The 26309-nt window shown below is 38.9% G+C and overlaps 1 protein-coding gene across 1 annotated transcript; it reads right to left on the bottom strand.

Annotated features, from left to right (window-relative positions):
- Positions 1–1262: 1262 nt before the first annotated feature.
- LOC121513798 (glycoprotein endo-alpha-1,2-mannosidase-like protein) lies at positions 1263–23601 on the bottom strand. The gene is made up of 4 exons (XM_041793770.1): positions 23018–23601; positions 18766–18875; positions 5380–5456; positions 1263–2270 (listed from the first exon to the last, which is right to left on the bottom strand). Exons 1-4 carry the CDS (start codon positions 23529–23531, stop codon positions 1634–1636), a joined length of 1338 nt encoding a protein of 445 aa, XP_041649704.1. The 5' UTR covers positions 23532–23601; the 3' UTR covers positions 1263–1633.
- Positions 23602–26309: the final 2708 nt, after the last annotated feature.

Genomic DNA, 26309 nt, shown 5'->3' with positions numbered 1-26309 from the left:
TGTTACCACAAAGTTGGGAGCATGGAATTGTCCAAAATCTCTTGGTATGCTGAAGCATTCAGAGTTCCTTTCACTGGAACTAAGGGGCCAAACCCAGCTCCTGAAAAACAACCCTACACCATAATCCCCCCCTCCACCAAACTTTACACTTGGCACAATGCAATCAGACAAGTTCCGTTCTCCTGGCAACCGCCAAACCCAGACTCATCCATCAGATTGCCAGATGGAGGAATGCGATTTGTCACTCCAGAGAACACATTTCCACTGCTCTAGAGTCCAGTGGTGGTGTGCTTTACACCACTGCATCCAACACTTTGTACTGCACTTGGATGCAGCTGCTCAGCCATGGAAACCCATTCCATGAAGCTCTCTACACACTGTTCTTGAGCTAATCTGAAGGCCACATGAAGGTTGGAGGTCTGTAGCGATTGACTCTGCAGAAAGTTGGCGACCTCTGCGCACTATGCGCCTCAGCATCTGCTGACCTCGCTGCCTCATTTAACATGGCCTATCACTTCATGGCTGAGTTGCTGTCGTTCCCAATCACTTCCACTTTGTTATAACACGACTGACAGTTGACTGTGGAATATTTAGGAGCAAGGAAATTTCACGGCTGGACTTGTTGCACAGGTGGCATCGTATCACAGTACCACGCTGGAATTCACTGAGCTCCTGAGAGCGACCCATTCTTTTACAGATGTTTGCAGAAACAGTCTGCATGCCTAGGTGCTTGATTTTATACACCTGTGGCCATGGAAGTGATTGGAACACCTGATTTCAATTTCTTGGATAGGTGAGTGAATGATTTTAGCAATATAGTGTAGTTGATCAAATTTTGGTCAAATTTGCTATAGTTCTGTCAGCTAAACCTTTATTTTCATCCTAATTATTATAATAAAACCCCATGACCTGTGTGATCAAATCTAAGGAGATGAGAATGACTGAATTTCAAGAGACTGAAAGGAAACAACCAAGATAAACTTGTTATCATGGGAGAATGGAGTCTAAGTGTGGATGCATGCCCTCTTTGGGCTTTCATAAAAAAAAAAAATTTGCTTACCTTCAAACATCATGTCACCACCTTTTAAAAGCTAGAAGCTCCCAGATGAAAGAAACACCAACTTAAGTGAGAGCCTGTTGAGAATAAAAGCACAACCACAAAGGTTTCTCACTGCTCTGATCATTCCCATTATTTCACTCTATGGAGAGAAATCCAGCACTTGCATGATGACACATAATTTTTATGAATATGACAGGAACTTCTCACAAGTGTTTGAGACAATTGTTGATTAATTTGCATTAAATAAACAGAGATCAGAGTGAGTCCTGCTGAACCGTTTATAAATCTTTGCTATCAATAGAAAAGGGACCAGATTCTGCAGAATAACCCTTTAATTCAGTCTTACCGGTAAACAAACTCATGCCAATAACACAGAGTCATGTTTTTGCGGTTGAGTATGTGTGCAGGATAACCGACACCCGCAGAAACTCTCACACTGTCGAGTCAACAAACATTAAAAGAATGTCCTTCTACACCCACATCCACTCTGATCGATGTCTACATTCACTCTCCTCTTTAAAGTTTAAACACACTTCACTTAAGCATGCTGTTTCAAGTCACTTTGATGATCGCTCACATGAGCCACTGCTCCTTCTCCTTGTTGAACTGCTCGGCCCAGCGTCGAGTCAGCTCCAAGTAGTGTTCTGGTCCATGTGGCTGATAGTCCAGGTACACACGGGTCACAGTTTTTTTAGGCATTGCCCTCTCTATCTGCGTTCCCTCGTGCCATTCGTTAAAGGACGTGATGGTGACCATATCTGGCCTCACGTTCAGCGCCGCCTGCAGGGCCGTCTCATAGTAACGCCCGTTCACCCTGTTCCTCATGTTGTGGTTGTTCCACGGCCTGATGCTGGTGTCGATGTAGCCCGGGCCCACGCTGGGGATGAAGAGCAGGTTGTTTCCGTCACAGAAAGCTTTGATGGCTTTCCAGTTCTGGTGAGAGGAGCCGAAAGAGAAACCATTAGAGGCAAAGTAGGTGTACATGCCGTCAAAGCCTCCAGCAAGAATGTCGTGCTTGTGTCGCTCCTCCACAATCAGGGCGATGAAGATGGAGTCGTAGGCTGAGCCTCGCACACTGTGGGAGCCTGTGGGAGTCAAAAATTCAGACCAGGACTCTGGAGGAGTCAGGTAGGAGTCATAGATGTAGAAGAGAGGAAGACTCTTTCCTGTGCTGGTGGTAAACTTGTAGAAGGCTCCATGGTCACCGTACCTTCAGAGGAGATGAGACAGAAAAATCAGCAGATTAATGATATTTGATATTTATGGTATGACAAGCTCGTTAAGGTCACTTAGGTGACCTAGAGTTTTATAAAGCTAACTAGCTGGATTAAACAAAGAAATACAAGTAAAACCTGACCAGCTACACTGACTAACCAAAACGGAAACACAAGAAAAATAAGCTAAAGAGTGTGTGCAAAAGTGTGTCTTAAAAAAGTCTTAGTATGGTACAGTTTCCTGCAATCCTTCAAAAATCACAGAAGCACAGAGCTTGGCTGACATTTATAAAACCTGAACTGAAAAAAAATTATACCACTTTTGTGCAGTAAACAGTCAAAAATGACAGACATATAAGATTTCTCAGTTCATTTGACCAGGCTGAATTTTCTTATTTAATGAACTGTTTATGAAATGTCGACTGGTATGGGGCAAAGACTTTTTTTTTTGGTAAGACATGCTCAAATTTCATGATTTCTGGCACATTTAATGCCTCTATTCTTGCCTGCTAAAATTAGGGTTGTCTGCATGGATTTTTGCAAATGGGCAATCTGGCAGCCCAGGTGTTAGACCACTGGACTAGTGTTTTCCAACAGTATTGAGCAGGGGTCATCAACTACATTTGTACAAGGGCCAGCTTCTTCCTATACACACACTTTGGTCTAATTAACATATTTTCACTTAAATATTTGTATTTTCTTACAAATTTATGTCATTTTTAGGCTCTAACAGTGAGATCAGTCTCTGTATCACAGCCAGCCACAAGGGGCGATTGAGATATTTTAGCAGAATATCTCAGTGGCTATCATGCTGCCCATCACTGGGTTTGACACTAATATGCCATGTAGTGACATGTTACATTGAAAACGTCAGTTTTTGTAATAAATGGACAGATAAATACATGTTTAACATGCATCATATTTGCCAATAATTGCTGACAGGTAGATTTCTGAAAAAAGGATAAAACATAAAGTCATACCTGATGTAACTGTTTCAATCCCTCAGTTGTTTTAATAGTTGTAGGGAGTTTTGTTTTGTTTTGTTTTTTAAGAAGAAGAAGGATAAAAGATACCTGCAATACTACATCTTTTTTCTCTGCACATATCTTAGTCAAAGTGCTTGAAGTTTCAGACCTCTCACTGATAAAATGTAGACTTTTTAAGGCCTTAAATTTCAAGTATGACTTCATTTAAATATGACTTAAAGGTGCAGTGTGTAAAACTGAATATCAACATCTAGAAGTGGGTTCTAGATTGCATTTCTCTGCTGGAAACTGTGGCAACCAGTTGAATTTAATGTATATCTGTAATGTGAATACAATACAATACAATAATTTTATTTATATTTTTTTCCATTTTTCTGCTATGTTACCATGGAAACTTAAAAATCCAAGATGGCAGCATCCATGGAGGGGACCCTCCCTATGTATGAATTAAAGGTTTATTCTGATTTGTTGGGTTTTTTTAATAGCTATTTTTGAATTTAGATGACTAAACACTTATTTAGATAGACTGTCTTAGAAATGTTTTGCTTTATTTTACCAAGTTCGTTCAGCTAAATGCTACTAGGCTAAATATTATACACTGCACCTTTAAATAAGACTTTTCAAGGATCTGTAGAAACCCTGTATCAAGCTAAAAGAAGAGGTCAGAATGGGCCTGACCCAGACACAAACTTTAAAGAAGAACAATATCTTGATTGCTAGTGCTCAAAAGGGAACTTAACTAGCATACCTTGTCCAGAAGGGGAGCCAAAATCTACAGAACTAAAGGATCCTTACAGTTTCTTTACATTATGCAATGTTTGATATAGATGATAAGTGAAATATATTGTGTGAGACAAATCTTGTTGTTTTTACAAACCCGGTGTGTCTTTTCAGAACTGTCTTCAAATATCATCTTGTAAAATTGTTTTGTTTGAAAAATTTGATTGCCTTTTCACATCTTTCCCTATTGTCTAGCTTGAATCTAGCTCTCTGCTGGGATCAGAATAACCCTGTTTGTTAAAACCATTTATCTTTATCTTGTCTGCAAAACCCATGTTGCATATGGCATGTAGAACATTCAGGCTGTGCAGTGAAAATAAGTAAGATCCACAGTTTATATCTATTAAAAGTCAATGTATTGTACTGAAAATATTGTTTTAACATAAAACGGCTTCTCTGGTGTGGATCAAAATGAGAAAAGGAATAATTGTATTGATTTTCTAACTTTCTCTGAAAATTTAAAGACTTGATTTCTCTTACTTTTTAAATCTTTTCATAACTAAGTTTCTTTCAGGGATTTTGAAGTTAAGTGAGTTTTATGACAAAGTTTTGGATTTCTCTAACCAATCATATCTCTTCATACTACACACCAAATATGATGCTGTCTGAATAAAACCCTAGGGGAGTTTGTCCAGCCATAATAACCCCTGAATTTTAGCCGATATCTGAAATGCTGAAATTTACAAATAATTTTGAGCTGATACCAATATTTTAAAGTAGTTTAGCCTTAAAACTTTAGTCCTTAAACACACTTTAAAGTGTAAAGAATGATGATGAATAAAGAAAAAGACTTCAGCTGAGGAAGGCCTGTTGGTCCAGCCTAAAACTGCACTAACCAATTAGTTTGATGGCCAGTATTTACAGCTAATAGAGGCAGATTATTATAGCCAAATTATCGGCTGTAAGTTTTGGTAGTGATTTTCATATCTGCTGATACTGATAATTCACTTTTTAAGCTAATATCTGCCGTTAACATGCCAATGATATTGTGCATCCCTACCTTGAACTCTCCAAGAATAACTTGTTTGTACAAAAATCTCAATGGTGGACTTCCTTCTCAGTTTCCAGAGTGGTTCAAAGAGGTTTTTTTGTAGGTCCCAATATGACATATGGGGATAAATTAAGTATTTCTGATTCTGATGTATTTCACAGGTACCTACTTTCAAAACAGACTGAACTTTTTTCCCCAACAAAAACCAGTCTTACATAACCAGAAAAGCTTTTTCTAAAAGTATCTCAGCTTTGAAACAATGTTCTGTCCACTGTGCATGAAATCTTAATGCTCTTCTGTTTGAGTAAGTGATGGAGTGTGGAGCCAGACAGTCAAACAAGCGCCTACCTGTCAATGATATATTTGATGTTGTCATGCACAGTCTGGTCGTTTCGTCCTCTGTATGGCTGGAGATGAAATGTAACCTGGGAAAACATGCAGAACGACACACAGATTTTTGATTTCCATTGATAATTTCACAGCTAATAAACAGGCACCACAGTCAGCACTCACAGATGACAACTACTGACTTGACATCAATATATCTCTCTGGAGAAAGACGGAATAAAAATAGCTCAGTAAAATGCATTTATTCTAAAATTGTACCATTTGAGTCGTACAAAAAAAAAGCCAGTCACGCATTGTTTTGACCTTATGTGGTCCCCAAGCATTGCATGACATCTGGCATCTCTTTCCCTTCTCTTGTACCATGTTCCAGATGACTGTGCTTGTTTACAAGCTGTATAAAAACCCATGAATAAAAGAGTGTAACACTGACTCTGGTCGCCAGGAACCACAGTTAGACATTCAGACAGATCCTTTTGGACAGGATGTGACTGTTAAGAACCAGTTTTCATGTTTCCTGACAAAATCTGCCACACTGTTTGAGATCTTTCTCACCCTAAGTGGTGCTCCTCAGGAGACTTCAGTGCAGCTAAATAAATGTCTTGGTTAGAAACTGGTATTTGCAATTGATGAACAACAGTAGCGGAGGAAGAAGGGACCTGAAGTGACATGTACACAAAAAGTGCTTAAGTAAAATATTTCAAGGCACGGGCAGAGAGTTCAGCAAGTTTGAATTATGGATGATCAAAGTGAAACGCTTTCTCGGGCAGGGAAAACCCAGGGGAAACAATGTGGAAGAAATGGGCTTTTTTAATACCATGCAGCCAAACAGCAACTTAATGGATGTAAGATGTTACCGGGTAAACTATGTTGTAGGATTCCTGTCTCATCAAGGACAAAAATTGAGTTTCTGCATTATTAAGAAGCTTAGAGCTAAATGCTAGCACAAGCATGATAACAAGCTTAACCACTAAGCTATCTATGCCATATCACTGCTTTTTTAAGATCATTTTTTGTCTCAATGTGGAAGCAAAGGAGTAACAGGAAACTTGGGAACAGGATGCAAATGTTGAAATTTAATCATATATCTTATCATGAAAACATGGAGGAAAGGTCTGTGATGTTTGTGTTAGTATTTACAGTTTCTTTTAGTACGCAATTAAAGCTTCCGTACTCCTATTTTCACATTTTGTTCAGCTGTTATTTTCTAAATATGCATCACAAATACATTGTTTAGGGACTGGATTACCGCCAAGTCATTGTTTCACACAATAATCTTCTCGAGTAAGAGAACAGACAAATGCATTTGAACCACATTTCTTGTTGTTTTGATTGGCTGTGCGTCCACAGGTTACATTCAAAGGCATATTAAAGACTTTTGGGTGGTTTTATTCTTGGATTTTTTTACTCTTGTCTTGCTTTACTGTAAGATTTCTATTTATTTTGTTTTATTTATTTCCAATTCTTACTTTTGCGTTGTTGTAAACACACTTTGCAAAAAAAACAACATATTTTTAAAGATGGAACAAAAAAGTTGTTTGAGTATTGTTGCTTCTTGGAGAGCGGTCTGGCTCTCAGATGCCCTCTCTTGCAGACTACTATTGTGAGATGTAATTTGCAGGTACGACATACTTCTGTTTTTTTCATATTCAACTTTATACTTAAACAAGTCTGGCTGTTACATTCATGAAACAATCACATTGCATCATTATAGACTGAGTTATATTTCATTTATGGAACAGAAAAAAAGGGGTCAGAGGTCAAATCCAGGATTAAATTATGTACAGACTCATTTTAGAAGTATTTAGATGAACAGTGGCTCACTTTAGCTTTGTAGCATAGCTAAGCTAGCTAGGTAGTTAATGTAACTACATAAGCCAATGTAGCTAACCTGACACGCCAGATGGATGTGTTTCACACATTCGTGTTTTGTGGTCGTGGGGCATCTTGGACGCGTCATTAATTGTCATACTACAAGACCGTTTGTCGTCCATGTCTCTAACTCCAGCCCAAGTTTTGACAACGAGCTGCAACGTTGCAGTCGGCTAAAATCTGGCTGAATTTGTGTAGTCTGAGCCGAACTTTACAGGGCCCAGTCTGTTCAGATGGGAGCTTTGCAAGATGAATTTGTCAGTGAGAAATACTGAAAAAGGGCAAATCCATCTGCTTCGCAAGGTTACAATGAAGCTACATTAGCTTTAGCAATATCAGCTTTAGCAAGCATAGCTAAATCTAACTGGCCTGCATTAGGTATGTAGGTAATGTAGCTACGTAGCTAACAAAGATAAGTTAGATTAAGCAAAAAGCATAAGCTAACACAGTTTATAGGTTTAAGCATGTCCTTTCTGTCCTGTCGGAGGTAGCATCTCACGGTTGTGGTTTGCAAGATGGGGTGTCTAAAAGCTGTGGTCTGCAGCTAGATTATCTTGGGAGAGTGTGGATTCTTGTAGTCTGCGCCTGTGACTAAAGTTTTCTATTTATAATACAGTTGTGGAGACATGGTCTTTCCAACAACCTCCAAAGCCTGCTGATGACAGAGGATCATTAGTAATCATCCTGTGGTCCTAATATTTCCTTAATTAATCCTCACAGCTCAAATAAAAACATTTCACTATTTTCTTGGTGGCTGAAACACTGAAAGGCAAACCACAGCACAATGCAAGAAATCTATCTGAGAATGATCAAAATTAAATAAGTATTTTCATAAATCCTTAACAAGATTCTACAGTTACAAACTATGTAATTTTTATACTTAGAAAGGGGAGTTGCAATAAAAGCAAATGATAATCAATGCATGTGTTCTCAATGCTCAAAGTGTGCTAATGGATGAAAGTAGAGATTGAAATAAAACTATCTATTTTACACTGAAAATGTTAACTAAATCAAACCCAAGGAAAGAAAAACAGCACCTATGCCGATAATGGATATGCGGAGTACTTTTATGTGCAACAATACATATATTTTGATGATATAAGTAGCACTTCACTGGCATATTATCAATAAAAAGAAAAATAAAGAGAGAAATATCCTGGTAACCTGAGCATATCCTGGTCAGGAACCATGTTTAGGCTGCTATAACTCTCTGGACTGGCGCCCAGTAAAATCAAATTTAAACCTTTTCTGAAGAACAGAGGTGGTGTGAGAGGATATAAATCCATCATCATTCATAGAAGGGGAATAAAAGCTGTTATTGTCTCCTGCTCACTGCAGCAGATCACAGGCCACTAGAAAACTCAGCTCATTTTACAAACACAGCGGCCCATTACTCTGTGGTAATTATGAGGTAAATGAGACAGAGTCAACGCATTTTAATACCTCATAAACATCGACAGCAAGAGCCTGGAACAACTCCAGCATGATTTATGCTGAGCAGACTGGAATTTAGTGCCATGTCATGCAGAAAGCACAGAGGGAGGACAATGAGGTAGCACAGGGAGAAAAAGGTCCAGACCTTCATAACAATGAGATCAATTTTAACAAAGTTTGAGTAAACTTCTTATGCAGAGGTGTCAGCATCAATTCTGTGGTGAAAGCTGAAGGAAATACACAGTAATAGAAGGTCATAGGAGTGACAGTAGCAAGTGCACCATGAGAGTAAGGCCATTGCTATCATGGGGCACCTCTGGCCTTATTCCCTGGTGTACATGCAGCTACATGGCCTACTTACTTAACAGAACTTTACAGCCCCTCAGGGTGCAGATTGTTCAGGGAGGCAAACATCATGGGACCTATGAGACACATTTCCCCTCCACTCCCTCCCTCGTTCCTGCACCCAGCTTCAAATACCCCCCACACTGTCCCCATCAAACCGCCCCCACCCTCCCCTGGGCAGAAGGACTATTTCAGCTCCTCTTCAAGCCGAGGTCGAGCAGCAGCACTACTGTGGAGGCTCCATCTGATCTCATCTCCAACTACGAAAATACAAACTACATGAGCCGTGTGTGGGTGCTGCTGAAACACTGCTCAACTTATATAATAAAAGGTACATTGCTTTTCTTGTACACCTTAACCCAGAGAGGGGTCAGTGTGTTTTTAGCTGTGTGGTGTGGGATTGTTGGGATGAAAGTTGGTTTTTGTTTCTGGTGAGCTGCTTTTGTTCACTAGGATGTCAATGTTTAAAATGATACCTAGGATTCATTTTAAACATTGACAGAAGCCAAACGTTTATTTTGGCTTATTTTTAAAGCTTTCAATTGGATGCTGATTCAAACCAAGAAAAAAATATCTAAAATATGTGCAATATCATAGCACAGAAGAGTAGGGGTGGGAATCACACAGTAGCTCACAGTGCAATAAGGTATGATACCATATGACACAACTGAATATGACACAATTTGATCCAAAAAAGATAAAAATTAATTAACAAAACCAGGTGAAAGGATATTATAGACTACGATACCATACCATATCATACAATTAATATCAAACAAAATCCAGCCATATAACCAAGCCTGGACTGGGAATCTGGCATACTGGGCATTTTCTCAGTGGGCCAACCCATTTATATCATAGAGTAGCCCATTGGCTGTTTTCTTTATTATGACTTTTTATCGGCCCGATTATGTCTCCTAAAGTCCTGCTTATACCCCTCCCCTTCCAACTCCAAGTGAAAGTAAATGGTCTGGGGAAAGCGAAACTTGTGAAATTATTTGATGATACATGTAAATAATAGTTAAATTACAAAAAAAAAAAAAAAACAACCTGTCAAACAACATGGTGCAAAAGTTGTAAAGACTGCAAATAAGACAAGCAAACATAATTAGACTGTGGGTGCCTGTTATTTATAATTTAAAAAACAGTTTGACATCAAATCTGTAGCTCCTCTCCGATCTTAAGAATGAAGAGCTGGATGTTTACATCCTCTTATCATACCATGAAAGTACTCCATTGTAGGTCAAATGTCATGGTTGAACTCCAGTGTATGACTGGATTTTGTGTTTTGAAAAGCTGGTTGGGGAGGACAGGAGCCCAGGGTTAGTCACAGCTGTAGCTTGTTAGGCATCTTAGCTGCAGCCAATCTTTGGGCAATCTTTACCATTGTGAGCCTTCAGATGCCAGAGTATCACTTATGCTTTACAAGTGGTAACCAGCTTCGGTTACCACAAAGGAAAATAATACGTACAACAGAATATGATACCATAAGTAACCAAATGGAATGAATACAAATTCTAACATACAATAGACAATGATATGATACAATACGATATGTTAGGTTAGGTCAGGCTATGCTACACTACGCTATGCTACATTACGTTACCCTATGTTATGCTATGTTATGTTAAAATATGATACAATGTGATATAATGCAAGATACAACAGGATACAAAATGCAACACAGGGCTCCTGAATTTAATTAAGAATCAAGTTGCAACAATTCTGGGATAACTAATAAAAACAACACAGTACATCAATTATAAAATGGTTTATAACAAAATCTGATTGACTGAAGGAAATAAAATGCCCTATTTAAGAAAAAAGTATAGTGTTAATTGAATTCACAGCACTTCACTTACATAGATCTACATGTTTAAAACAGATATGGAGTCTTTCTTATGACTGACTTTAAACTTAAAGGGGATATATTATGCAAAAATAATTTTTTCAGGCTTTTCTAACAAAAATATGTGCCCCTGGCCTGTCCACAATTCCCTCAAATATCAGAAAAATCCATTCCCTTCCACCCTCTCTTTCTCCACCTTTCAGAAAATGTGTGTTGAAACAAGCGGTTCTCAGCATTTCCCCTAATAATGTCATGTGGGGAGTAAGCACCGCCCCCAGGTTTGGTTGGCCCCCACTTTCATTTCCTGAGAGGGGTGTGGTCAGGGGCGGAGTCAGACAGCTCATTAACATTTAAAGCCACAGACACAGAAACGGCTTGTTCTAAGAAGGGCTGAAACAGAGGGCTTTCTAGACATGCAAAAATCATACAACAAAAACTTCACAGGCATGTTTTGGGGACCTCTGGATCAATATAGACTTGTCTTAAAAGGGTAAAATATGTCCCCTTTAAAGATCATCGCATATCTCAAACAAATACTCATACTAAACTCTAGTCTTAAAGTATAGTGAAGTAGCTAGCACAGTAATAACATTATAATACTCTATCAGTTGGAAATACACTCTCATTCCAAATTAGCCTGATCATGCTTTGAAATTTTCTCTCATCCTCCTCCAGATAAGAAAGTGAGTAAATGAGGTGTTGGTGGAGGTCAACAGATCTCTCCACCTCCATAACTCACTACAACTTCAAATCGTGATGTAGCCACTTAGATATTCACACTTTGAGGGATCCAAAACTAATTTCATAAAATATACTTGGAGCAAAACAATGCCACGTGTACTGCAGATTTAGGACACACGTTATCTCAAATTACAAAATAGTCGTTGTCTTTAGTTGTGTTTCCATTTATGTAAATACCAGAGCGCAAGTAATTTGTTTATTTGTTAATAAAGAAAGAGAGAAAGCAATTACTTATATTTAAGTTAAGCTATGTCAAAGCTGGTCCGCTCTATCTTTTCAGATGTGAGAATAAAAGCTTTCTATGTATTTTGTGGTAGTTAAGTGGGGTTTACATTGCTGTCTGAATATTCAAAAAGGCAATTCAAATAAATCAGGCTCAGACTGGGTCAGTAGAAGGCCACAAAGCTTCATTTGCCTGGGGTCCTCTAGTCTAATCCAGCGATGAATCTTGGAAAGGTTAATGTTGTATTCATGCCCCATTGAGTTTCATAAAACCAATATAAAGACTCATTTACATATGCAGTTTCAGAATGCTTTGTAAGATAAAGAGCAGCACTTTTCCTCAGCGTGGAGGAGTGCTGCAGTGACAAACAGGACAGGACAAGGATGAAGAAAAGACATCAGGTAGAAAAACCAGTGCATATGAACAATCAACCTAATGCCAACATAAAATGCATGCTTGGATATTTTTGTTTACCTGCAAAAGACTCATTTTGCTTCCTCTCTGTATCATCTTACCTCATTTTCTAGTTGTTTACCATGATTTTTGTGTAACCAAGCAGACTCACCAAGAGCCTTAAAAAATCTGCTCTTTAAATGCCACAAGTGCATCCCCTTTTGTCCTAAAAGTAGACTGCAGATAGATTTCTTTCCCATATCTAGCTCTGATATATATTTTGGCTGTTTCCACCTCTCCTGTGGGACCATCTGTCCTCCTCACTTGGGTTTCCCTCCCTCCTTTCAGACTGCCTTTCAGCAGAAAAGAGCAAAGACATTTTTCAAGATTGTTGCTTAAGAAAATCCGCATCAGGGTTCCAAACCATCAGAGCCAAAGCTCTTTACCTTGTCAGCATTTTGCAAAAATTATGCAAGAAGCACTCCAAAGATAAATGTCCCTCTGTACAGAGAGAGTAGGAGGAGTTCATCAAAAAAGTACAACCTGGAAGCAACAGAGCTAGAAGAGGATGCTCTGATAAGCTGCAATTTAACATGCTGCTCTTTACAGAAACTGTATTCTGAGATTTTCTTGACTTTGCTGTATGACTGTGACTTTCTAAGTATGTTCACAAGACTAGAAGATAAAAAACTCCCATCTTTTGATGAAAAGTTCTTCGATGACTAGAAGAGATGCCTTGTAGAGAGCGTATCTGTTTTACTGTGCAAGCTTCCTTCACACTTTTAATGAAAATGTTATGCCTTCTGGCTAACTTATGACAATGAGGCATGGCGTTCACTTCAGTCTATTAGCTTTCCTCCTGACTGCGTTGTGTGTAAAGCCTCATCAGCTTGGTGTTGCGTGTCTAATCCAAGCATCTCTTTTTGCCCTCACAGAGAAACATTATTTCTTTGCCTGCAGCCCTTGCAATAAATAAAAGAGCTTTCAGTGTTGAAATACTGACTTGTCACACCTGCCTCTCATCAGTGCCATTCATGAGGAGGAGAAAGATGATAGGTGTCACATCTCTGCTGAAAAATGTTTGTGTTCACATGAGGATACAAACACTGGCATAATAATAAATTCTGTTAGAATAATGACCCTTTAAACTTCTTTGCTTGAGTATTAACTTTGGTGATTATGAAAGAAATTTCCTTCCTTGTTAATGTTAACTTTAACTTTGCACAAACTTTGCACAAACATCTAACCTTGCAAAGCAGATGGATACGCCCGTTTCCTTGTTTCTCACTGACGAATCCATCTTGCAAAGCTCCTGTCTGAACTGTTTGGGCCCGGTTAGAAAGTGACAGGACCAATCAGCAACAAGGGGCAGTACTTTCGACGTGGCAGAGTCGTGACGTAAGCAAGCAGCAACAAGAGGCTGGTGCAATTATGGTGAAAGACATTTGCATGGATGCTGCTAAAGCGCCAGTTATATCAGAACTTGATGACATTTCCTTGTTAAAAAAGGAACAAAGAACAGCAGTGAGTTGTTTTCTTTTCAAAAACAAAAGTCATGTTGTCTATAGTCGCCCTGGTTTGCATTATGCAGTTCTATACGGAGTTCATTCCTTGGTAGTTGCACACACCAACCTCGGTAGTGGCAACAACGTCACGTGTTTTGTTGCTCTGATTGGCCCGTAAAGATGTGACAGACAGAACGTTCATCCAATCACCCTCTGAGTTTTTTTTCAAACGCTGTATATCGAAGGTTTTCCATCTGGCATGTCAGGTTAACAAACATCCACTTTGACTCAAGGATAAACTAAATACATTTTAAAGGCCAAATCTCAAAGTCATGGGGCCTCATTTTCATCCCTTGGTTGTGAACAATACAGTACATATCTTAAAAAAGCTCAAGGGGATTTTCTAAACGTCATACAAATGTCCACTTTGACTCAAGGATGAGTAGATTATATTTTTTAGGTCAGAGGTCGAAGGTCAAGGTCATCGGGTCTGATGTTCATCCCTTGCTTGAATATGAGATCTCAAGAATACTTTAAAGGGCACACTCAGTGGGTAGAGCAGGCACCCATAAGCAGAGGCTGTAGTCCTTGATGCTGGACGCAGGATTGATTCCCAGTATCAGTGCGTATTTGGTGCAGGTCTGTCCCCATTCTCTTTCCCCTTACTCTCTGTCATTTTTTAAATTTTATTTTCTAAGTGCTTTAAATGTTTTTTTTGGCACAAATCCACTATGACTCAAGAGAAAAAAACTGAAAACATTCTAGAGGTACAAGACCAAATCTCGTTAGCATAATATTTCCAGAATGCACTGAGGGATTTATGAAAGTTGGCACAAGACCTGCACTTGGACTTAAGGTTGAACCCATTAGAATTTAAAGGTCAAAGGTCACGGCCACATTGCACATTATGAGATTGTAGGGATATTTATTCTGTAGAGGCACATAACCACCTGGAAATAGTTCTAGTTTCCTACAATTAGAATGACTGAACATTTTTTCAGGTTCATGTTGTAAAAATTAAAAAGAAGGCTCATTGTGAATATCTCTGGGTGTATTTTGTTTAGTTAGCTCCTGAACTCCCAAAGACTTAGAGTATAAAAATAAAAAGTTGATTGAAAATCCAACCCAATGTTTTACAAATCCATGCACACATATTTGCAATCTATGTACATGTTAACATGTGCATACAATTTTGCAAACCATGGGTACATTCCTTAATTATGCATGGACGTCACTGGGATTGAAAGAAGAGGGGGCTTAGCTAGCCCTAAGGTGCTGAGGAAAAGGGGTAGTTGATGACCCATGGTCTAGATGTTTGGGTGAGTTCATGGAAAGAATGTTGGAAGACATATCCATTCATGCATTTAGTAAAATTTTGAAAAATTTTCATCTGCGTATATATCTATCAATCTGACACATGTTTTTCTTATGCCTGACGTCTTTTTTTCCTGAGACTTGACTCATGTTTTCCTTAGACCTGAAAATATTTTTATCTTAGTCATTGTTGGCGGGGCTGAGAAACATTTTAGCAGAACTTCACCCCCCCCCAAAAAAAGGATAACAACGTCCATGGTGCACACAGATTTACAAATCCATAAGAACCGTTCCTGAAACGGTGCCCACAGTTTGCACATCATTGTGCACAATTTTTAAACTGTCAGCATGATTTGCAAAATACTGTATTTTTTGTTACTTGTGCCTTTGTGGACATCATTGCTAACTGTAAAAGCTAAGAATGATCCTTTTTAAAAGAAGGTTCTTATTTCAAAGGCTTTGATTTCTACTTTTGAAATTGAATGAAGTTGTTGATTTGATGTCCAATAATTATGAATAAATCATTTCAGCTCTAAAAAGAGCAGAATTACAAAAAAAATGTATAGCAATGCTGATGCTTTTATCTTGTTTCTGTACTTCTTGCACATCAACTGCCTTATTTCCCTTTACTTAAACATATACAGCTGTAGTGTGTTGCACAAATGCTGTTGGTGCATTATTAATGGCATCTGCAATGACATAGAAAAACTCTTACAAGGCTGTCCCTCTTACATGTCATTCTAAATTGATATAGAAAGCAGTTCACTTTGACTTAAGAGCAGCTCTCAGTGTGCTCATAGAGACATGAACACAGTTTGTCTATCTTGCATAACACATTTTTAAAATAAAAGTTTTTTTAAGCTCTGTTCACTTGACACTTGTGTCATTTTGGCAGATTTCTCAGGTTTCTCTTTTTCTTTCTTCTCCATCTTTATTCAGAGCATTAGATGTGAATTGTATCAGATAACAAGTGTGCATTTGCTGTTAAAGTTTAATAAGCTTTGGTGACAGGCTGCAGGACATCAACATAGACAGCAGTTATTTCCTTCAACGTGCCATTTTCCAACCTAATTGGCAATCAGTCATGTGATGCTGCTACCCCCCACCTCTCCATCCTGCTGATGCTCATTCAGGCCTCACTGAACAACTGATCCAGCAGCAGCAGCAGCAGCTCTTTGACCTGTTTTTGCTCTAAAGCTGGAGATGTCACTGCAGCTGTAAACATCCAGAGTTAAATCCCTAAGTAGCAAAGACAGCTTTATAGAAGTGAGTTCTACAGCTCTCAATCTTACTCTCCTGTGACAAAAAGAAAATGCTGCTTTTGTGTAAAGCTCTTCACATCATATTGGCTGGGCTGAGGTAACTGGTCTGAGTAATGTTTAGCTCTCTGTTTCAGCTCTGTGGAACATCAATAAGCCTTGTCTCACTCCTCTTTCACTGTGATCTTAGTAAAATGGATCGATTGAGAAACTAAGAAATACAATAATATTTCACTGCAAACCTCTACTCTGACAGCAATTCAGGAAAAAAAAAAACATGTCATGCATTATCCTATGGACACTTGAGTTAAACAGTATGGAAGTTTTACTATAATTTTCTTGCTTTGTGCTACTTTTTAGCACATTTCCTAAGTTAAGCAGAAATCTCCAGTGTTTAGAAAAAAAGCCAGGTCAGAGGTGCCAAACTCTGCAGCTCTGCAGCTGTGTGCAGAAGCACTGGAAGTTATACACACAAACCCATCTTAAAAAAATATTTTTTTTATGGCAGAAATAAAAATGCTTACAGCCTGATTCAGAAAACAGTTTTAGTTGGAATAGATAATGTTTTTCTGTGCACACTCTGTGGGTTGATTTAAAAAAAAAAATCATCCGTTCTGGTTTTAGTAAGGGTACAAGTTATGCAAAGGGGCACGACTGATATGACATCAAGCCAACATGGTGGAGCTGTTGGCAGGAGGCTTCAGACAGACCTCAGCTCCACCTCTTAAACCATCAGTTTCCCGGCTGATCTGAGCTAAGTTTGGGTCAGCGTTTCCAATATGGCAACCACCACAAATTTGCTTCAAAAGCTTGCTTTTAATTGAAACAGTGATATAATATCAACGGAATAAACCTTGTGGGGTCAGCGACCGAGTAAAGATGAACTGTTCACAAACAGGCCTGTTCTACAAAATGGCTCTCCACTGTTAGCCACTGTAGCTAGCTCCTGTTTGAGTGCCAGTTTCCTTTCATCCATCCTTTGTCCTTATTTAATCCACATTAAAAAGCCAGAGTGGTACCAAATGAAGAGCTGGGAGTCTGGGAGTCAAACAACCAGTTCAATTGAGCTGAGCCAAATGATCTGGATCTCTTTAAAGAGACAGATTTTCCATCACAATGAGAAAGACTGGGCAGACATCAGCTGAGGAAACGTGACATTAATGAGCTAACCATGGCAAAACTGCACTAAACCAAACCGAAACCACTTTGTGACAACAGACTATACAAGGGAATTGTGTGACAGTTCTCATCTAAGCTTTAGACAGAAAATTTTTTTAATTTCTGCCTGCTGCCGTTTCTCCATGAGTTTCTTTTTAAATTTTTTTACCTGAATATTTCACTACTTTCAGGACACAAAAGTGGGTTTAGAATTAAGAATGTTTTTATTGTTCCGCTTCAAATGCTTGACATAGTTGTAAACAGATCAAAACATGGCCTTTTTGGTAGCATTCTCTATGTGGAAATCACTACTTTCCCCCAGAGGTGATTTCTCCGCTGCAGCAAGACATCATCTGCAAAGTATCCATAGTGCTTAATGGAGTCGCTCTAAACTTGGATTGCTTAGATTTCCTCTTTACATCAATTCTTTGAGTGCTTCTCTGCATGATACTGAGACAACACTCACTGATAAATAGATGATAATGTGTTTTTTAGCACTGAGTCTCCTTTCTTAGATACATTTCATGCATAGAGAACCTTCATATTAGTATCAACAGTTATTAGACCGGGGTTTTGCTTTCTATTTCTATAAAGGGGAAGTCAACTAACACTGGAAATTGTTACACTTCAGGAGGAAAGCTATACAACACATTTTCCATTAGACAAATATAGGAATTTATGATTCATGTTGATAACCTTGTAAAGAACTTGACTAGGATTTGACTCACTTTTTTTCTAAAAAGGAAGTCATGTTTATCATTTTAAGTCAAGATAGGGATGCTTGTTGATGCCATTCAAAGATTTTAATATTATTGTATCTGTTTGTTATAATATTGTTTATGAAGTCGAGTTAATCTAAATTTAAACAATTAAATATGAGTGTGCTTTATATTCCTGAGAGTGCTCGGTAGCTCCGCGTGTCTCCATTGTCTCTGGAATACTTAATTAAAAAAGCCATTCTGAGCAAAACTAAGTTCATTATGTAATCATATCTTGGATTACAAGACATGTATCTTTTGTGTTGAGTAGAGATGACAAAGAAAGCCTTCTTGTTTTCTTCTGCAGCCACTTGGAGCTGAAGAAGAGCTGAAACAGGCAGTGAAGGTCCAAATGGAAATTAAATTGATGAAATAATGTCTCTTGCTGAGCTCAGAAAAAAAAGTAAACTTTTATATAAATGCTGTAACCTTACCTCTAGTTTTAGGTATTAGTTTTTTACTCTTGTTTTATCTTCTACCACCATTTCTCTTTAACACACTTTTACACACATACTGAAAAAGTGCTGATGCCTTTTACCTTGAGGTTGTGTCTATAAGCAGCATCCAGTACGGCTGGTACCAAATCCTCAGCGGGTTCCCCGTTATCGTCAGCCAGGCCAGGAGGATACCAGGACAGGACTAGAACCCCTAGGGAGACACACAAATCAAGAGTCTGATCGTCTTTCCTGGACCAAAGGCACTATTTAATACCTCAGAGAACGTCTGTGAATGAGAACTTGAGTCTAAAATTAATTTAAACCTCAGAGGCTGTGCTGCTTTGTGGATTACACACTATTTCTAAGAAATGCTGACAACCCTGTGGGGAGATCTAGGCTGAAAAACCTTTGCTTTCATTTGTCAACTATGAGGTTTCACACAGCCCTTCACACAGCTCTACAGACTCATCTGAGACCATGGCATACACACAGCCAGTTGCACTTTTATTGGACATGTTATAAATATCTGCCACGGGACTCCATTAGGGTAATTACAGCACATTTGTGCTGGGCTCAGACAGATGGTGCTTAGGTCTGTCGCTAGGTGTTATAAGCATGGACAGATTATGAGACAATGGGTCCCAGGTAACAGACATTTTGACCCTTCTGGAGGACAATACCAAAACCAATAGAAACAAAACCTTGTTTTCTTTGTGGTGGATTTTATCTTTGGTTGCGGATGGGTTCTGTATCTGTCTGTCATTGCCCTGAGTTCCTGAGGTGGTTTAGCATTTCTTTGTGGTTAATTTGTATTTGTGGTTGTTCTGTGCCCCTTTGAAGTCATTCTGGATCTTGTTGTAATTGAATTGTATGTCTTTATGGCGGTTTTGTGTCTGTTTTATGCCTCTCTTTTAAGTGTTCTGTTGTCTTGAAGTCATTTGAGGTCTGTGGTGGGTTTGTGTTTGTGGTACTTTTTTGTCCCTGTTTTTTTTTTCCATTTAATTTCGCCACTATTAATGGTTGTTTCTCTCTAGGGTTTTATGTTTTGTTTATGATCATTTTATGTCTCTTTGTGGTTGTTTTGGGTGTCAGGTGGTTGTTTAGTGTCTCTTTGTAATCATTTTGTGTCCATTTGAGGTAGTTTATTGCAAGCTGGTTGTTTTCTGTCTCTTTGTAGTTGTTCAGTGTCTCGTCCTTATTTTAAATCATTTTTGCAAGTCTTTGAAGTGGTTTAGTGTGGTTTAGTGTCTGTTTGAGTCTTTGTAGTTGTTTGATTTCTCTTTGTTGTTGTTTGATGTCTCTGTAGTTGTTTGATGTCTCTTTATAATTGATTGTTGTCTCTGTAGTTGTTGGATGTCTCTTTGTGGTTGTTTGATGTCTCTTTGTAGTTGATTGTTGTCTCTGTAGTTGTTTGATGTCTCTTTGTGGTTGTTTGATGTCTCTGTAGTTGTTTGATGTCTCTTTGTAGTTGTTTGATATTTCTGTGGTTGTTTGATGTCTCTTTGTAGTTGATTGATGTCTCTGTAGTTGCTTGATGTCTCTTTGTAGTTGATTGATGTCTCTGTAGTTGTTTGATGTCTCAGTAGTTTTTTGATATCTCTTTGTAGTTGACTGATGTCTCTCAGTAGTTGTTTGATATCTGTTTGTTGTCGTTTGATGTCTCTGTAGTTGTTTGATATCTCTTTGTAGTTGACTGATGTCTCTTTGTGGTTGTTTGATGTCTTTTATGTTTTTTTTTTTGCAACTTTCTGTGGTTGTTTAGTTTGTACTTGAGACTGTGTAGTGTTGCTTTGAAATGTTTTGAGTCCCTTAGATATAGTTTAGTGTGACTTTATTGCTTTTTGTCTCTATGTGGTTGTTTGGTGTCTCTATTAGGTTGTTCAGAGACTCTTTGTAGTTCATTGTGTCTCTTTGTGGTCATTTGGTGAGTCTTTGTGATAACTTGGTGTTACTTTGTGGTAAATTTGTGTTTTATTGTGGTTAGAATTAATCTTTTCTTGAACTTCTTTGTGTCTTTTCATACATCATTGTTTTGTGTTTATTTGATCTTCTGTCTCACAAAAAAAAAAAAAAAAACTCTCAAAACAACATAGCAGTGATTCTGTGACTATCTTGACATTTGTTTTATGGCTACTCTTTGAGGTTTCCCTTGAAGTTGTTTTCCATTCTTTGAATTTTTTGGTAATTTTCCAAAGTTTTCCAACTTTTGTGCTGATTCGGCTATCACTGATTATTCAACTTCATTTAAGAATATTTGATTCTTTTTGTAGTCATTTAATTTACTTGTCAACAACAAATATGCTCCTTCACTTCAGAGGCTTTTCCCCAGATGCCTTCTGACTCCTTAGGTCTATGGGTAAACGTGCTTTAAAGGCACATTCAGTAATCCATCCACTGGCATATGTAGGAGAATTTCTTTTTTGTATACTACATACATGCACCGATATCCCGTGGCTGATGAATATGCATCCGTCATCTTAAAGATTACTTATTATGGTTTTTTTTTGTTTGTTTGTTTTTTTTGTTGTTGTTTTTTTTTTTTTTTGTGGCAGCCCTCCTCTCTCTCTGTGAAGCTGCAATGTGTGAAAGCTCATAAATTCCACCATGAAAATGCAATCTCACAACCAAATGCTGGTTGAGAGATAACTTCATATAAGCCACAGCAGTGTCTGGCACTAAAAGACCCTGGCACTTTAAGATAATTCATTAAAGCAACGTCAGCTTACAGTGCAGCTGAGTGGGACTATTACATCACAATACCCAACTAAGTCTTTAAGAATATGGCTGCAGTTCTTCATTTTATTTATGGGCTGCTGTAAAGTCGAAGAGAGTCAGTTATCAAGCCGAGTGGAACTGTTTCCAGTTTGGCTGCATGGCTGTGTTTTCTAATTTAATAGATTGTTTTAACTGGGGACTGTGAGCCGGCACTCCCATAATCCATCTGTCGCTGTGATGAGCAGACGGGATGGATCGTCTGGTCATCATTCCGGATGGTGTACAATAACCTACTGAGCCGTAGGGCAGAAACATCAGGGCCTATCATGTGTTGGCTGCTGATAGCTGGACACGCCAGGCCGTTATTTGATATGCAGCTACAGGACTCTACTGTCTTTGAGACAGGCAACACCAGGCTGTGAAAAGACCTACAACATACTTGTCCATACTTTATAAGGCATCAAGTATTAGTCTGAAGTCCTCACAACAAAAATAAGGAACATTAATGACATTAAATCGAATTTTCACATATTTCATAAACATCTTACAACCACAGATCACAGACCATATTCAAAGTTAACGCAACTTCTGCATTCATAGTATGTTAAAAGATTAAATCTCTACTATTGGATACATTTCACAAGTCTTTCTGTAAATCTTTTTAATGTATTGGTGATCGGTTATAGATTATTATTTTGATGTGCAGGCTTTTGAAAGCTGTGACTCCTAAATAGACTAAATTAGCTATAAAGGATTTGTTTTAAATTTGTGAATAATCCTTTAAGCTGAAAATATCATTAACAGATTTAAGACAATTGGTTGTTTTCAGTACATTGTAGTTGTTTTGTGTCTTTCAGTGGTAGGATTGTCTCTTTGCAATGTTTGTTCATATGTATTTATTTCTCTACATCTGTGTTACATCTTTTACTAGTACATTTATTTATTTGTTTCCATCTCTTTTTGCATCTTTTGAAGGGATTTTGGTCCTTTTAATATTGTTTTGTCTGTTTTTGGAGGCATTTCATTCGATCATCAAAATAAATAGGCAACATGTCTTTACCTCTAAGGTTTTCCCTAGCTGCTATTTGACTCCTTAGGTGCCTGTTTTGTATCAATCTGGTTGATGATGGTTTTATCAGGCGAGCCCACAAGTGTAATAGTCAGGTGTACTAATATCCTGTATATTACTTTGACTGGGATCTTTAAATTGGTATATAAATACAGCTTTTAATATCCCGATGCTAATTTCAACATCAGAACATAACCCTTAGGAATTTTTGTGCTGCAAAAAAACATATGCCTGAGCCACTCTTTATAAATTTTGGATCAATTAGAAATTGGGATATTTAAAAAGGGTGTGTGACTCATAGTGTAGTTTAAAGAAGTTGATCTGTCGATAACAGGGGCTTTTAAATCCCTGAAATGTGCCTCTTCGCTCTGCAGGACAGAGCGGCAGTAGATAGAGGGGCTGTGCGTAAGGAGCTGTCCAGTGGATGTGTGGTGCTGAAAATGCTGAGAGCGTGGCAGCGTTGCTCTTCAGAAGAAGCCAGATTTCCGTGCAGCTGCTGTGCAAGAAAAACACAAGTCAGCTGCTTTCTTTTACAAATCCAGGTTGTCCCTAAAATCTCCGAGCTGTACCTGCTGCAGATGCCCCGATCTGCTCCATGTGGGACTCCAACACGTCCGGGTCCCTGGAGCTGTAAGGACCGAGCTCGGGGTAAAAGCTGGAGCCGATGTCCTCCGGCGGCATGTGTCTCCCTCTCGGATAACCGGATGCGATTTTGGGATCCCAGTGTGGTACCAGGATGTGATCCCAGTGAATGTATTTGCCGTCCATGTGTGGGGTGCCGTACCAGGTGTAATAAAAAATATGAACATCATAAAATATGATTCCCTCTGGTCCGGAGTTGTACAAAACTGTTTTTGTGTTGCTGCCTGCCGGCTGCTGGGCTTGACCCGGAGCTGAAGTGGCGTCCCGGGGAACGGAGCGCCGGTCCACCTTTCCTGCTATCATCGGCAGGAGGTCCAAACCCGGAGACAGATCCGAGAATCCATCAGTGGGCTTCAGGGTCCTCAGTCCCATCATGGTCCCAAATACGAATATGGTGAAGAGAAGCAGAGCTATGCAAGCTTTCCTCCGGAGTCTTGCCATGTTTGTCCGAACAGGAAGAAGCTGCAAACTGCTCAGATTGGGCCAGGGGTGCAAATAAACCTGTCTCAGTGCTCTTCCTGAGAGGTTTCCTCACAGCCTACGAGCTATTCTTCGTAGTAAACCCAGAAAATATCAATCCTTCTAAATTCATCGTTCAGAGGTGGCTACATGATCGCAGCCCTGCCACCATGCAGACTATCTGGGCAAGTTAGTGGCGAGATTGCTAACTTTCTTTTGCATCCTCGGGTTTGGGCATTCCGCTTGGCTATGAAAGACAACGAAGTGTCACCGCCACGGAAACTCACTGTCCTGAGATTATTCAAGCCTGTCTACGTGTTTCCTCTTGACGGATATGCTGTAAATTTGAGTCATTATGCTGTAACAGGGCGGATAATCCCGATGTTGTTCCCATTAAGTCGTTTCCTCACTGATCCGCAAATAGTCCCGTCCTGCTGTGTCCCGCCCAGAATCCGATCCGTCCACCTGACACCAGACACATGATCGGCGGCGAGAAGCAGCGTAAAGCTCTCCGGTGATGGAGTCCTGGCTCCGTAGTTGGTTGGCTTCTTCTTTTTTTTTCACGGTCAGATCATAGGGGCGGGATTCGTCTCATCGGGTTCGCCTTGTTGCGAATGGCTAATGGTCCACACACAAAAAAACACATCTCATAGGCAATGTGAGAAGAAATATACAGTTTGGTGATAGTTCCGTCATTTTCATGCAATAAGCAAAATAATAAAAACAAGTCATAACAAAGTCCATAAATGTAAAACTAGAAACACTGGGATCGATAGTACTGATTGTTTGATGTTGCTTCTAAAGTTTGATTAGAAGTCAACTGTTAAGAAAGTTCAGAGTTATACTGACATCTAGTGGTCATTTCATATAATGCAATCACTGTGTGTTGCGTTCAGGTACTAATGGAAATATCTGCTCTAACTACTGGCTCCTGAGGTGTATGTTGTTTTTTGTGATTAATCGTGGCTCTTTCCCCAAATCCAACTGGAAAAAAATATCATCCAAAATATTTTAAAGGGAAGAAATGTCGTTGAAAACATTGTTGTACTGTATTAACCAACCAATCACAGTACATCCCAGATATTTGACATGGGCGTCGCTATACATCCAATCCATGCCGGAAGTCCCAAGCGGAAGTTCCTTCTTCGTGTTGGACTCAGCTGCCAGTGTTCGTCAGTCTTTTTTGCACCTAAGCCTAACCCTTGGTGCTGGATCTCAAATATATCACCTTCCCCACTGCCTTGTCCTGAACCTAACCACTCGGGTTTTAATGCCTAAGCCTAACCTTAGACGTACGGACTTCTGGTTGAGACTTCCGGTATGGACTGGATGTATGTCGGCCATCTTGTCTGCATCAAAGTACTCTTGGGGATATTATGCTGTTTTTTATAAACTAAAAATCTGGTGCACAAACACAAGTTTTGCAAAAAGAAACCCAACCTCCATGTCTGTCAGCATTGTGGGGCACATTACCAACATGCAGTACCTTCCGACTTTCTTTGAGTTAATTTTTTTATAAACTCTGGCTACTGCTGATGATTTGGATTGTTATCCTTTCAAGCCTGCTGTGGTAAGTGCGCCTAAACTTTGTAATGTTTCTTTGCTCAAAAAAAAAAAAAAAAAAAAAAGAACTAGAAAAAGAAAAATAGCAACATATTTAATGTTTTATCACTGACTCTAGATGGTTTACGCCAGTTCTTTACAGAAGTATTACCATCTCCACTGAAAAGTATCCATGGTGGTATTGATGAGAACTCATGGCTAAGAAGTATCTACAAGGGTATCAATAAAATTAACAATCCCATCCCTTATTTCATTACCACATGGTTTCACTTGTTAAATAACTATATTTTTATTCTTGTTCTTGAATTCAAATGGTTTTCTGGAAGGAAATAGATGTAAATGGATTGTGGCTGATGCAAAAATAATTCTGGTCAATGTGGCCCTGATTAAGGCAACATTGAGTACCACTGACCAAAGGGATGGAACCTGAGATATGGACCCATTTCTACATAAAACTGCTAAATAAAGATTATACCCTCTTCTAAATGAAAACTTCATACAGAGCATACCCACCTCTAAATAAAGGGTGAACCTATTCTAAATGAAGAGTACATAAACCTTTTTGCAGAGTGTACACCTCTAAATAAAGAGTATACCCACCTCTACTGTGTACCCACCTATAGATAGAGAAGCTACCTGCCCCTAAATAAAGAATAAACCAAATAAAGAGTTTATAAATTATGAGTATTCCCACTTCTGCATGGACGAGGACAGCACTGGTTGCATGCACAGAGAGTAAGGAAGTTGGTAAAGGTGTAAGGCTGAATAATGATAATGGTAACATTCTTACTCGTGGTGGTAGTAATAGGCTAGTAGTTGTAGTAGTTGTTATTGTAGAATTACATCAGCCATCAATTATGGAAGCAGTCTGCTCAGCAAACTTATTAGTTACTTTCCAACGTAGGGAAAAATATCGTTTGATGAATGATTGGAGAGAAATTAGAAGGCAGCATGGTGCCAATGCGACGTCATTGAAGTCAATTAGCTTGTTGCAGCTTGGCTCCAGTCCAGCAGTGAGATCCAAACACTTTGGCTTCCGGCCAACACACTCCGAGCTCTCCGCTGGAAATGACTTGACTTGCTAACACTTCATTAGATTGTTTACTTTGTCTGCGGATTAAAGATTAGCCGATATATTCTGGGAGTGGTTGCCAAAGTGACTGTCATTCAGATTAATTGAAAATTAATTAAATCAAC

The sequence above is a fragment of the Cheilinus undulatus genome, linkage group 8 (genome assembly GCF_018320785.1).
Source record: "Cheilinus undulatus linkage group 8, ASM1832078v1, whole genome shotgun sequence".
NCBI lineage: Eukaryota > Metazoa > Chordata > Actinopteri > Labriformes > Labridae > Cheilinus > Cheilinus undulatus.
The sequence above is the reverse complement of the archived record's forward strand: the minus strand, read 5'-3'. Positions and strand labels throughout refer to the sequence as shown.

What these genes read in the sequence shown, in the direction of transcription:
- LOC121513798 (XM_041793770.1), bottom strand. Translation starts at nt 23,531, where the DNA reads ATGGCAAGACTCCGGAGGAAAGCTTGCATAGCTCTGCTTCTCTTCACC. An exon ending in GATCGGGGCATCTGCAGCAG is followed by an intron (nt 18,876 to 23,017) that starts GTACAGCTCGGA and finishes GTGTCTCCCTAG; the next exon opens with GGGTTCTAGTCCTGTCCTGG. An exon ending in ATCAAATATATCATTGACAG is followed by an intron (nt 2,271 to 5,379) that starts GTAGGCGCTTGT and finishes TCTCCTCTGAAG; the next exon opens with GTACGGTGACCATGGAGCCT.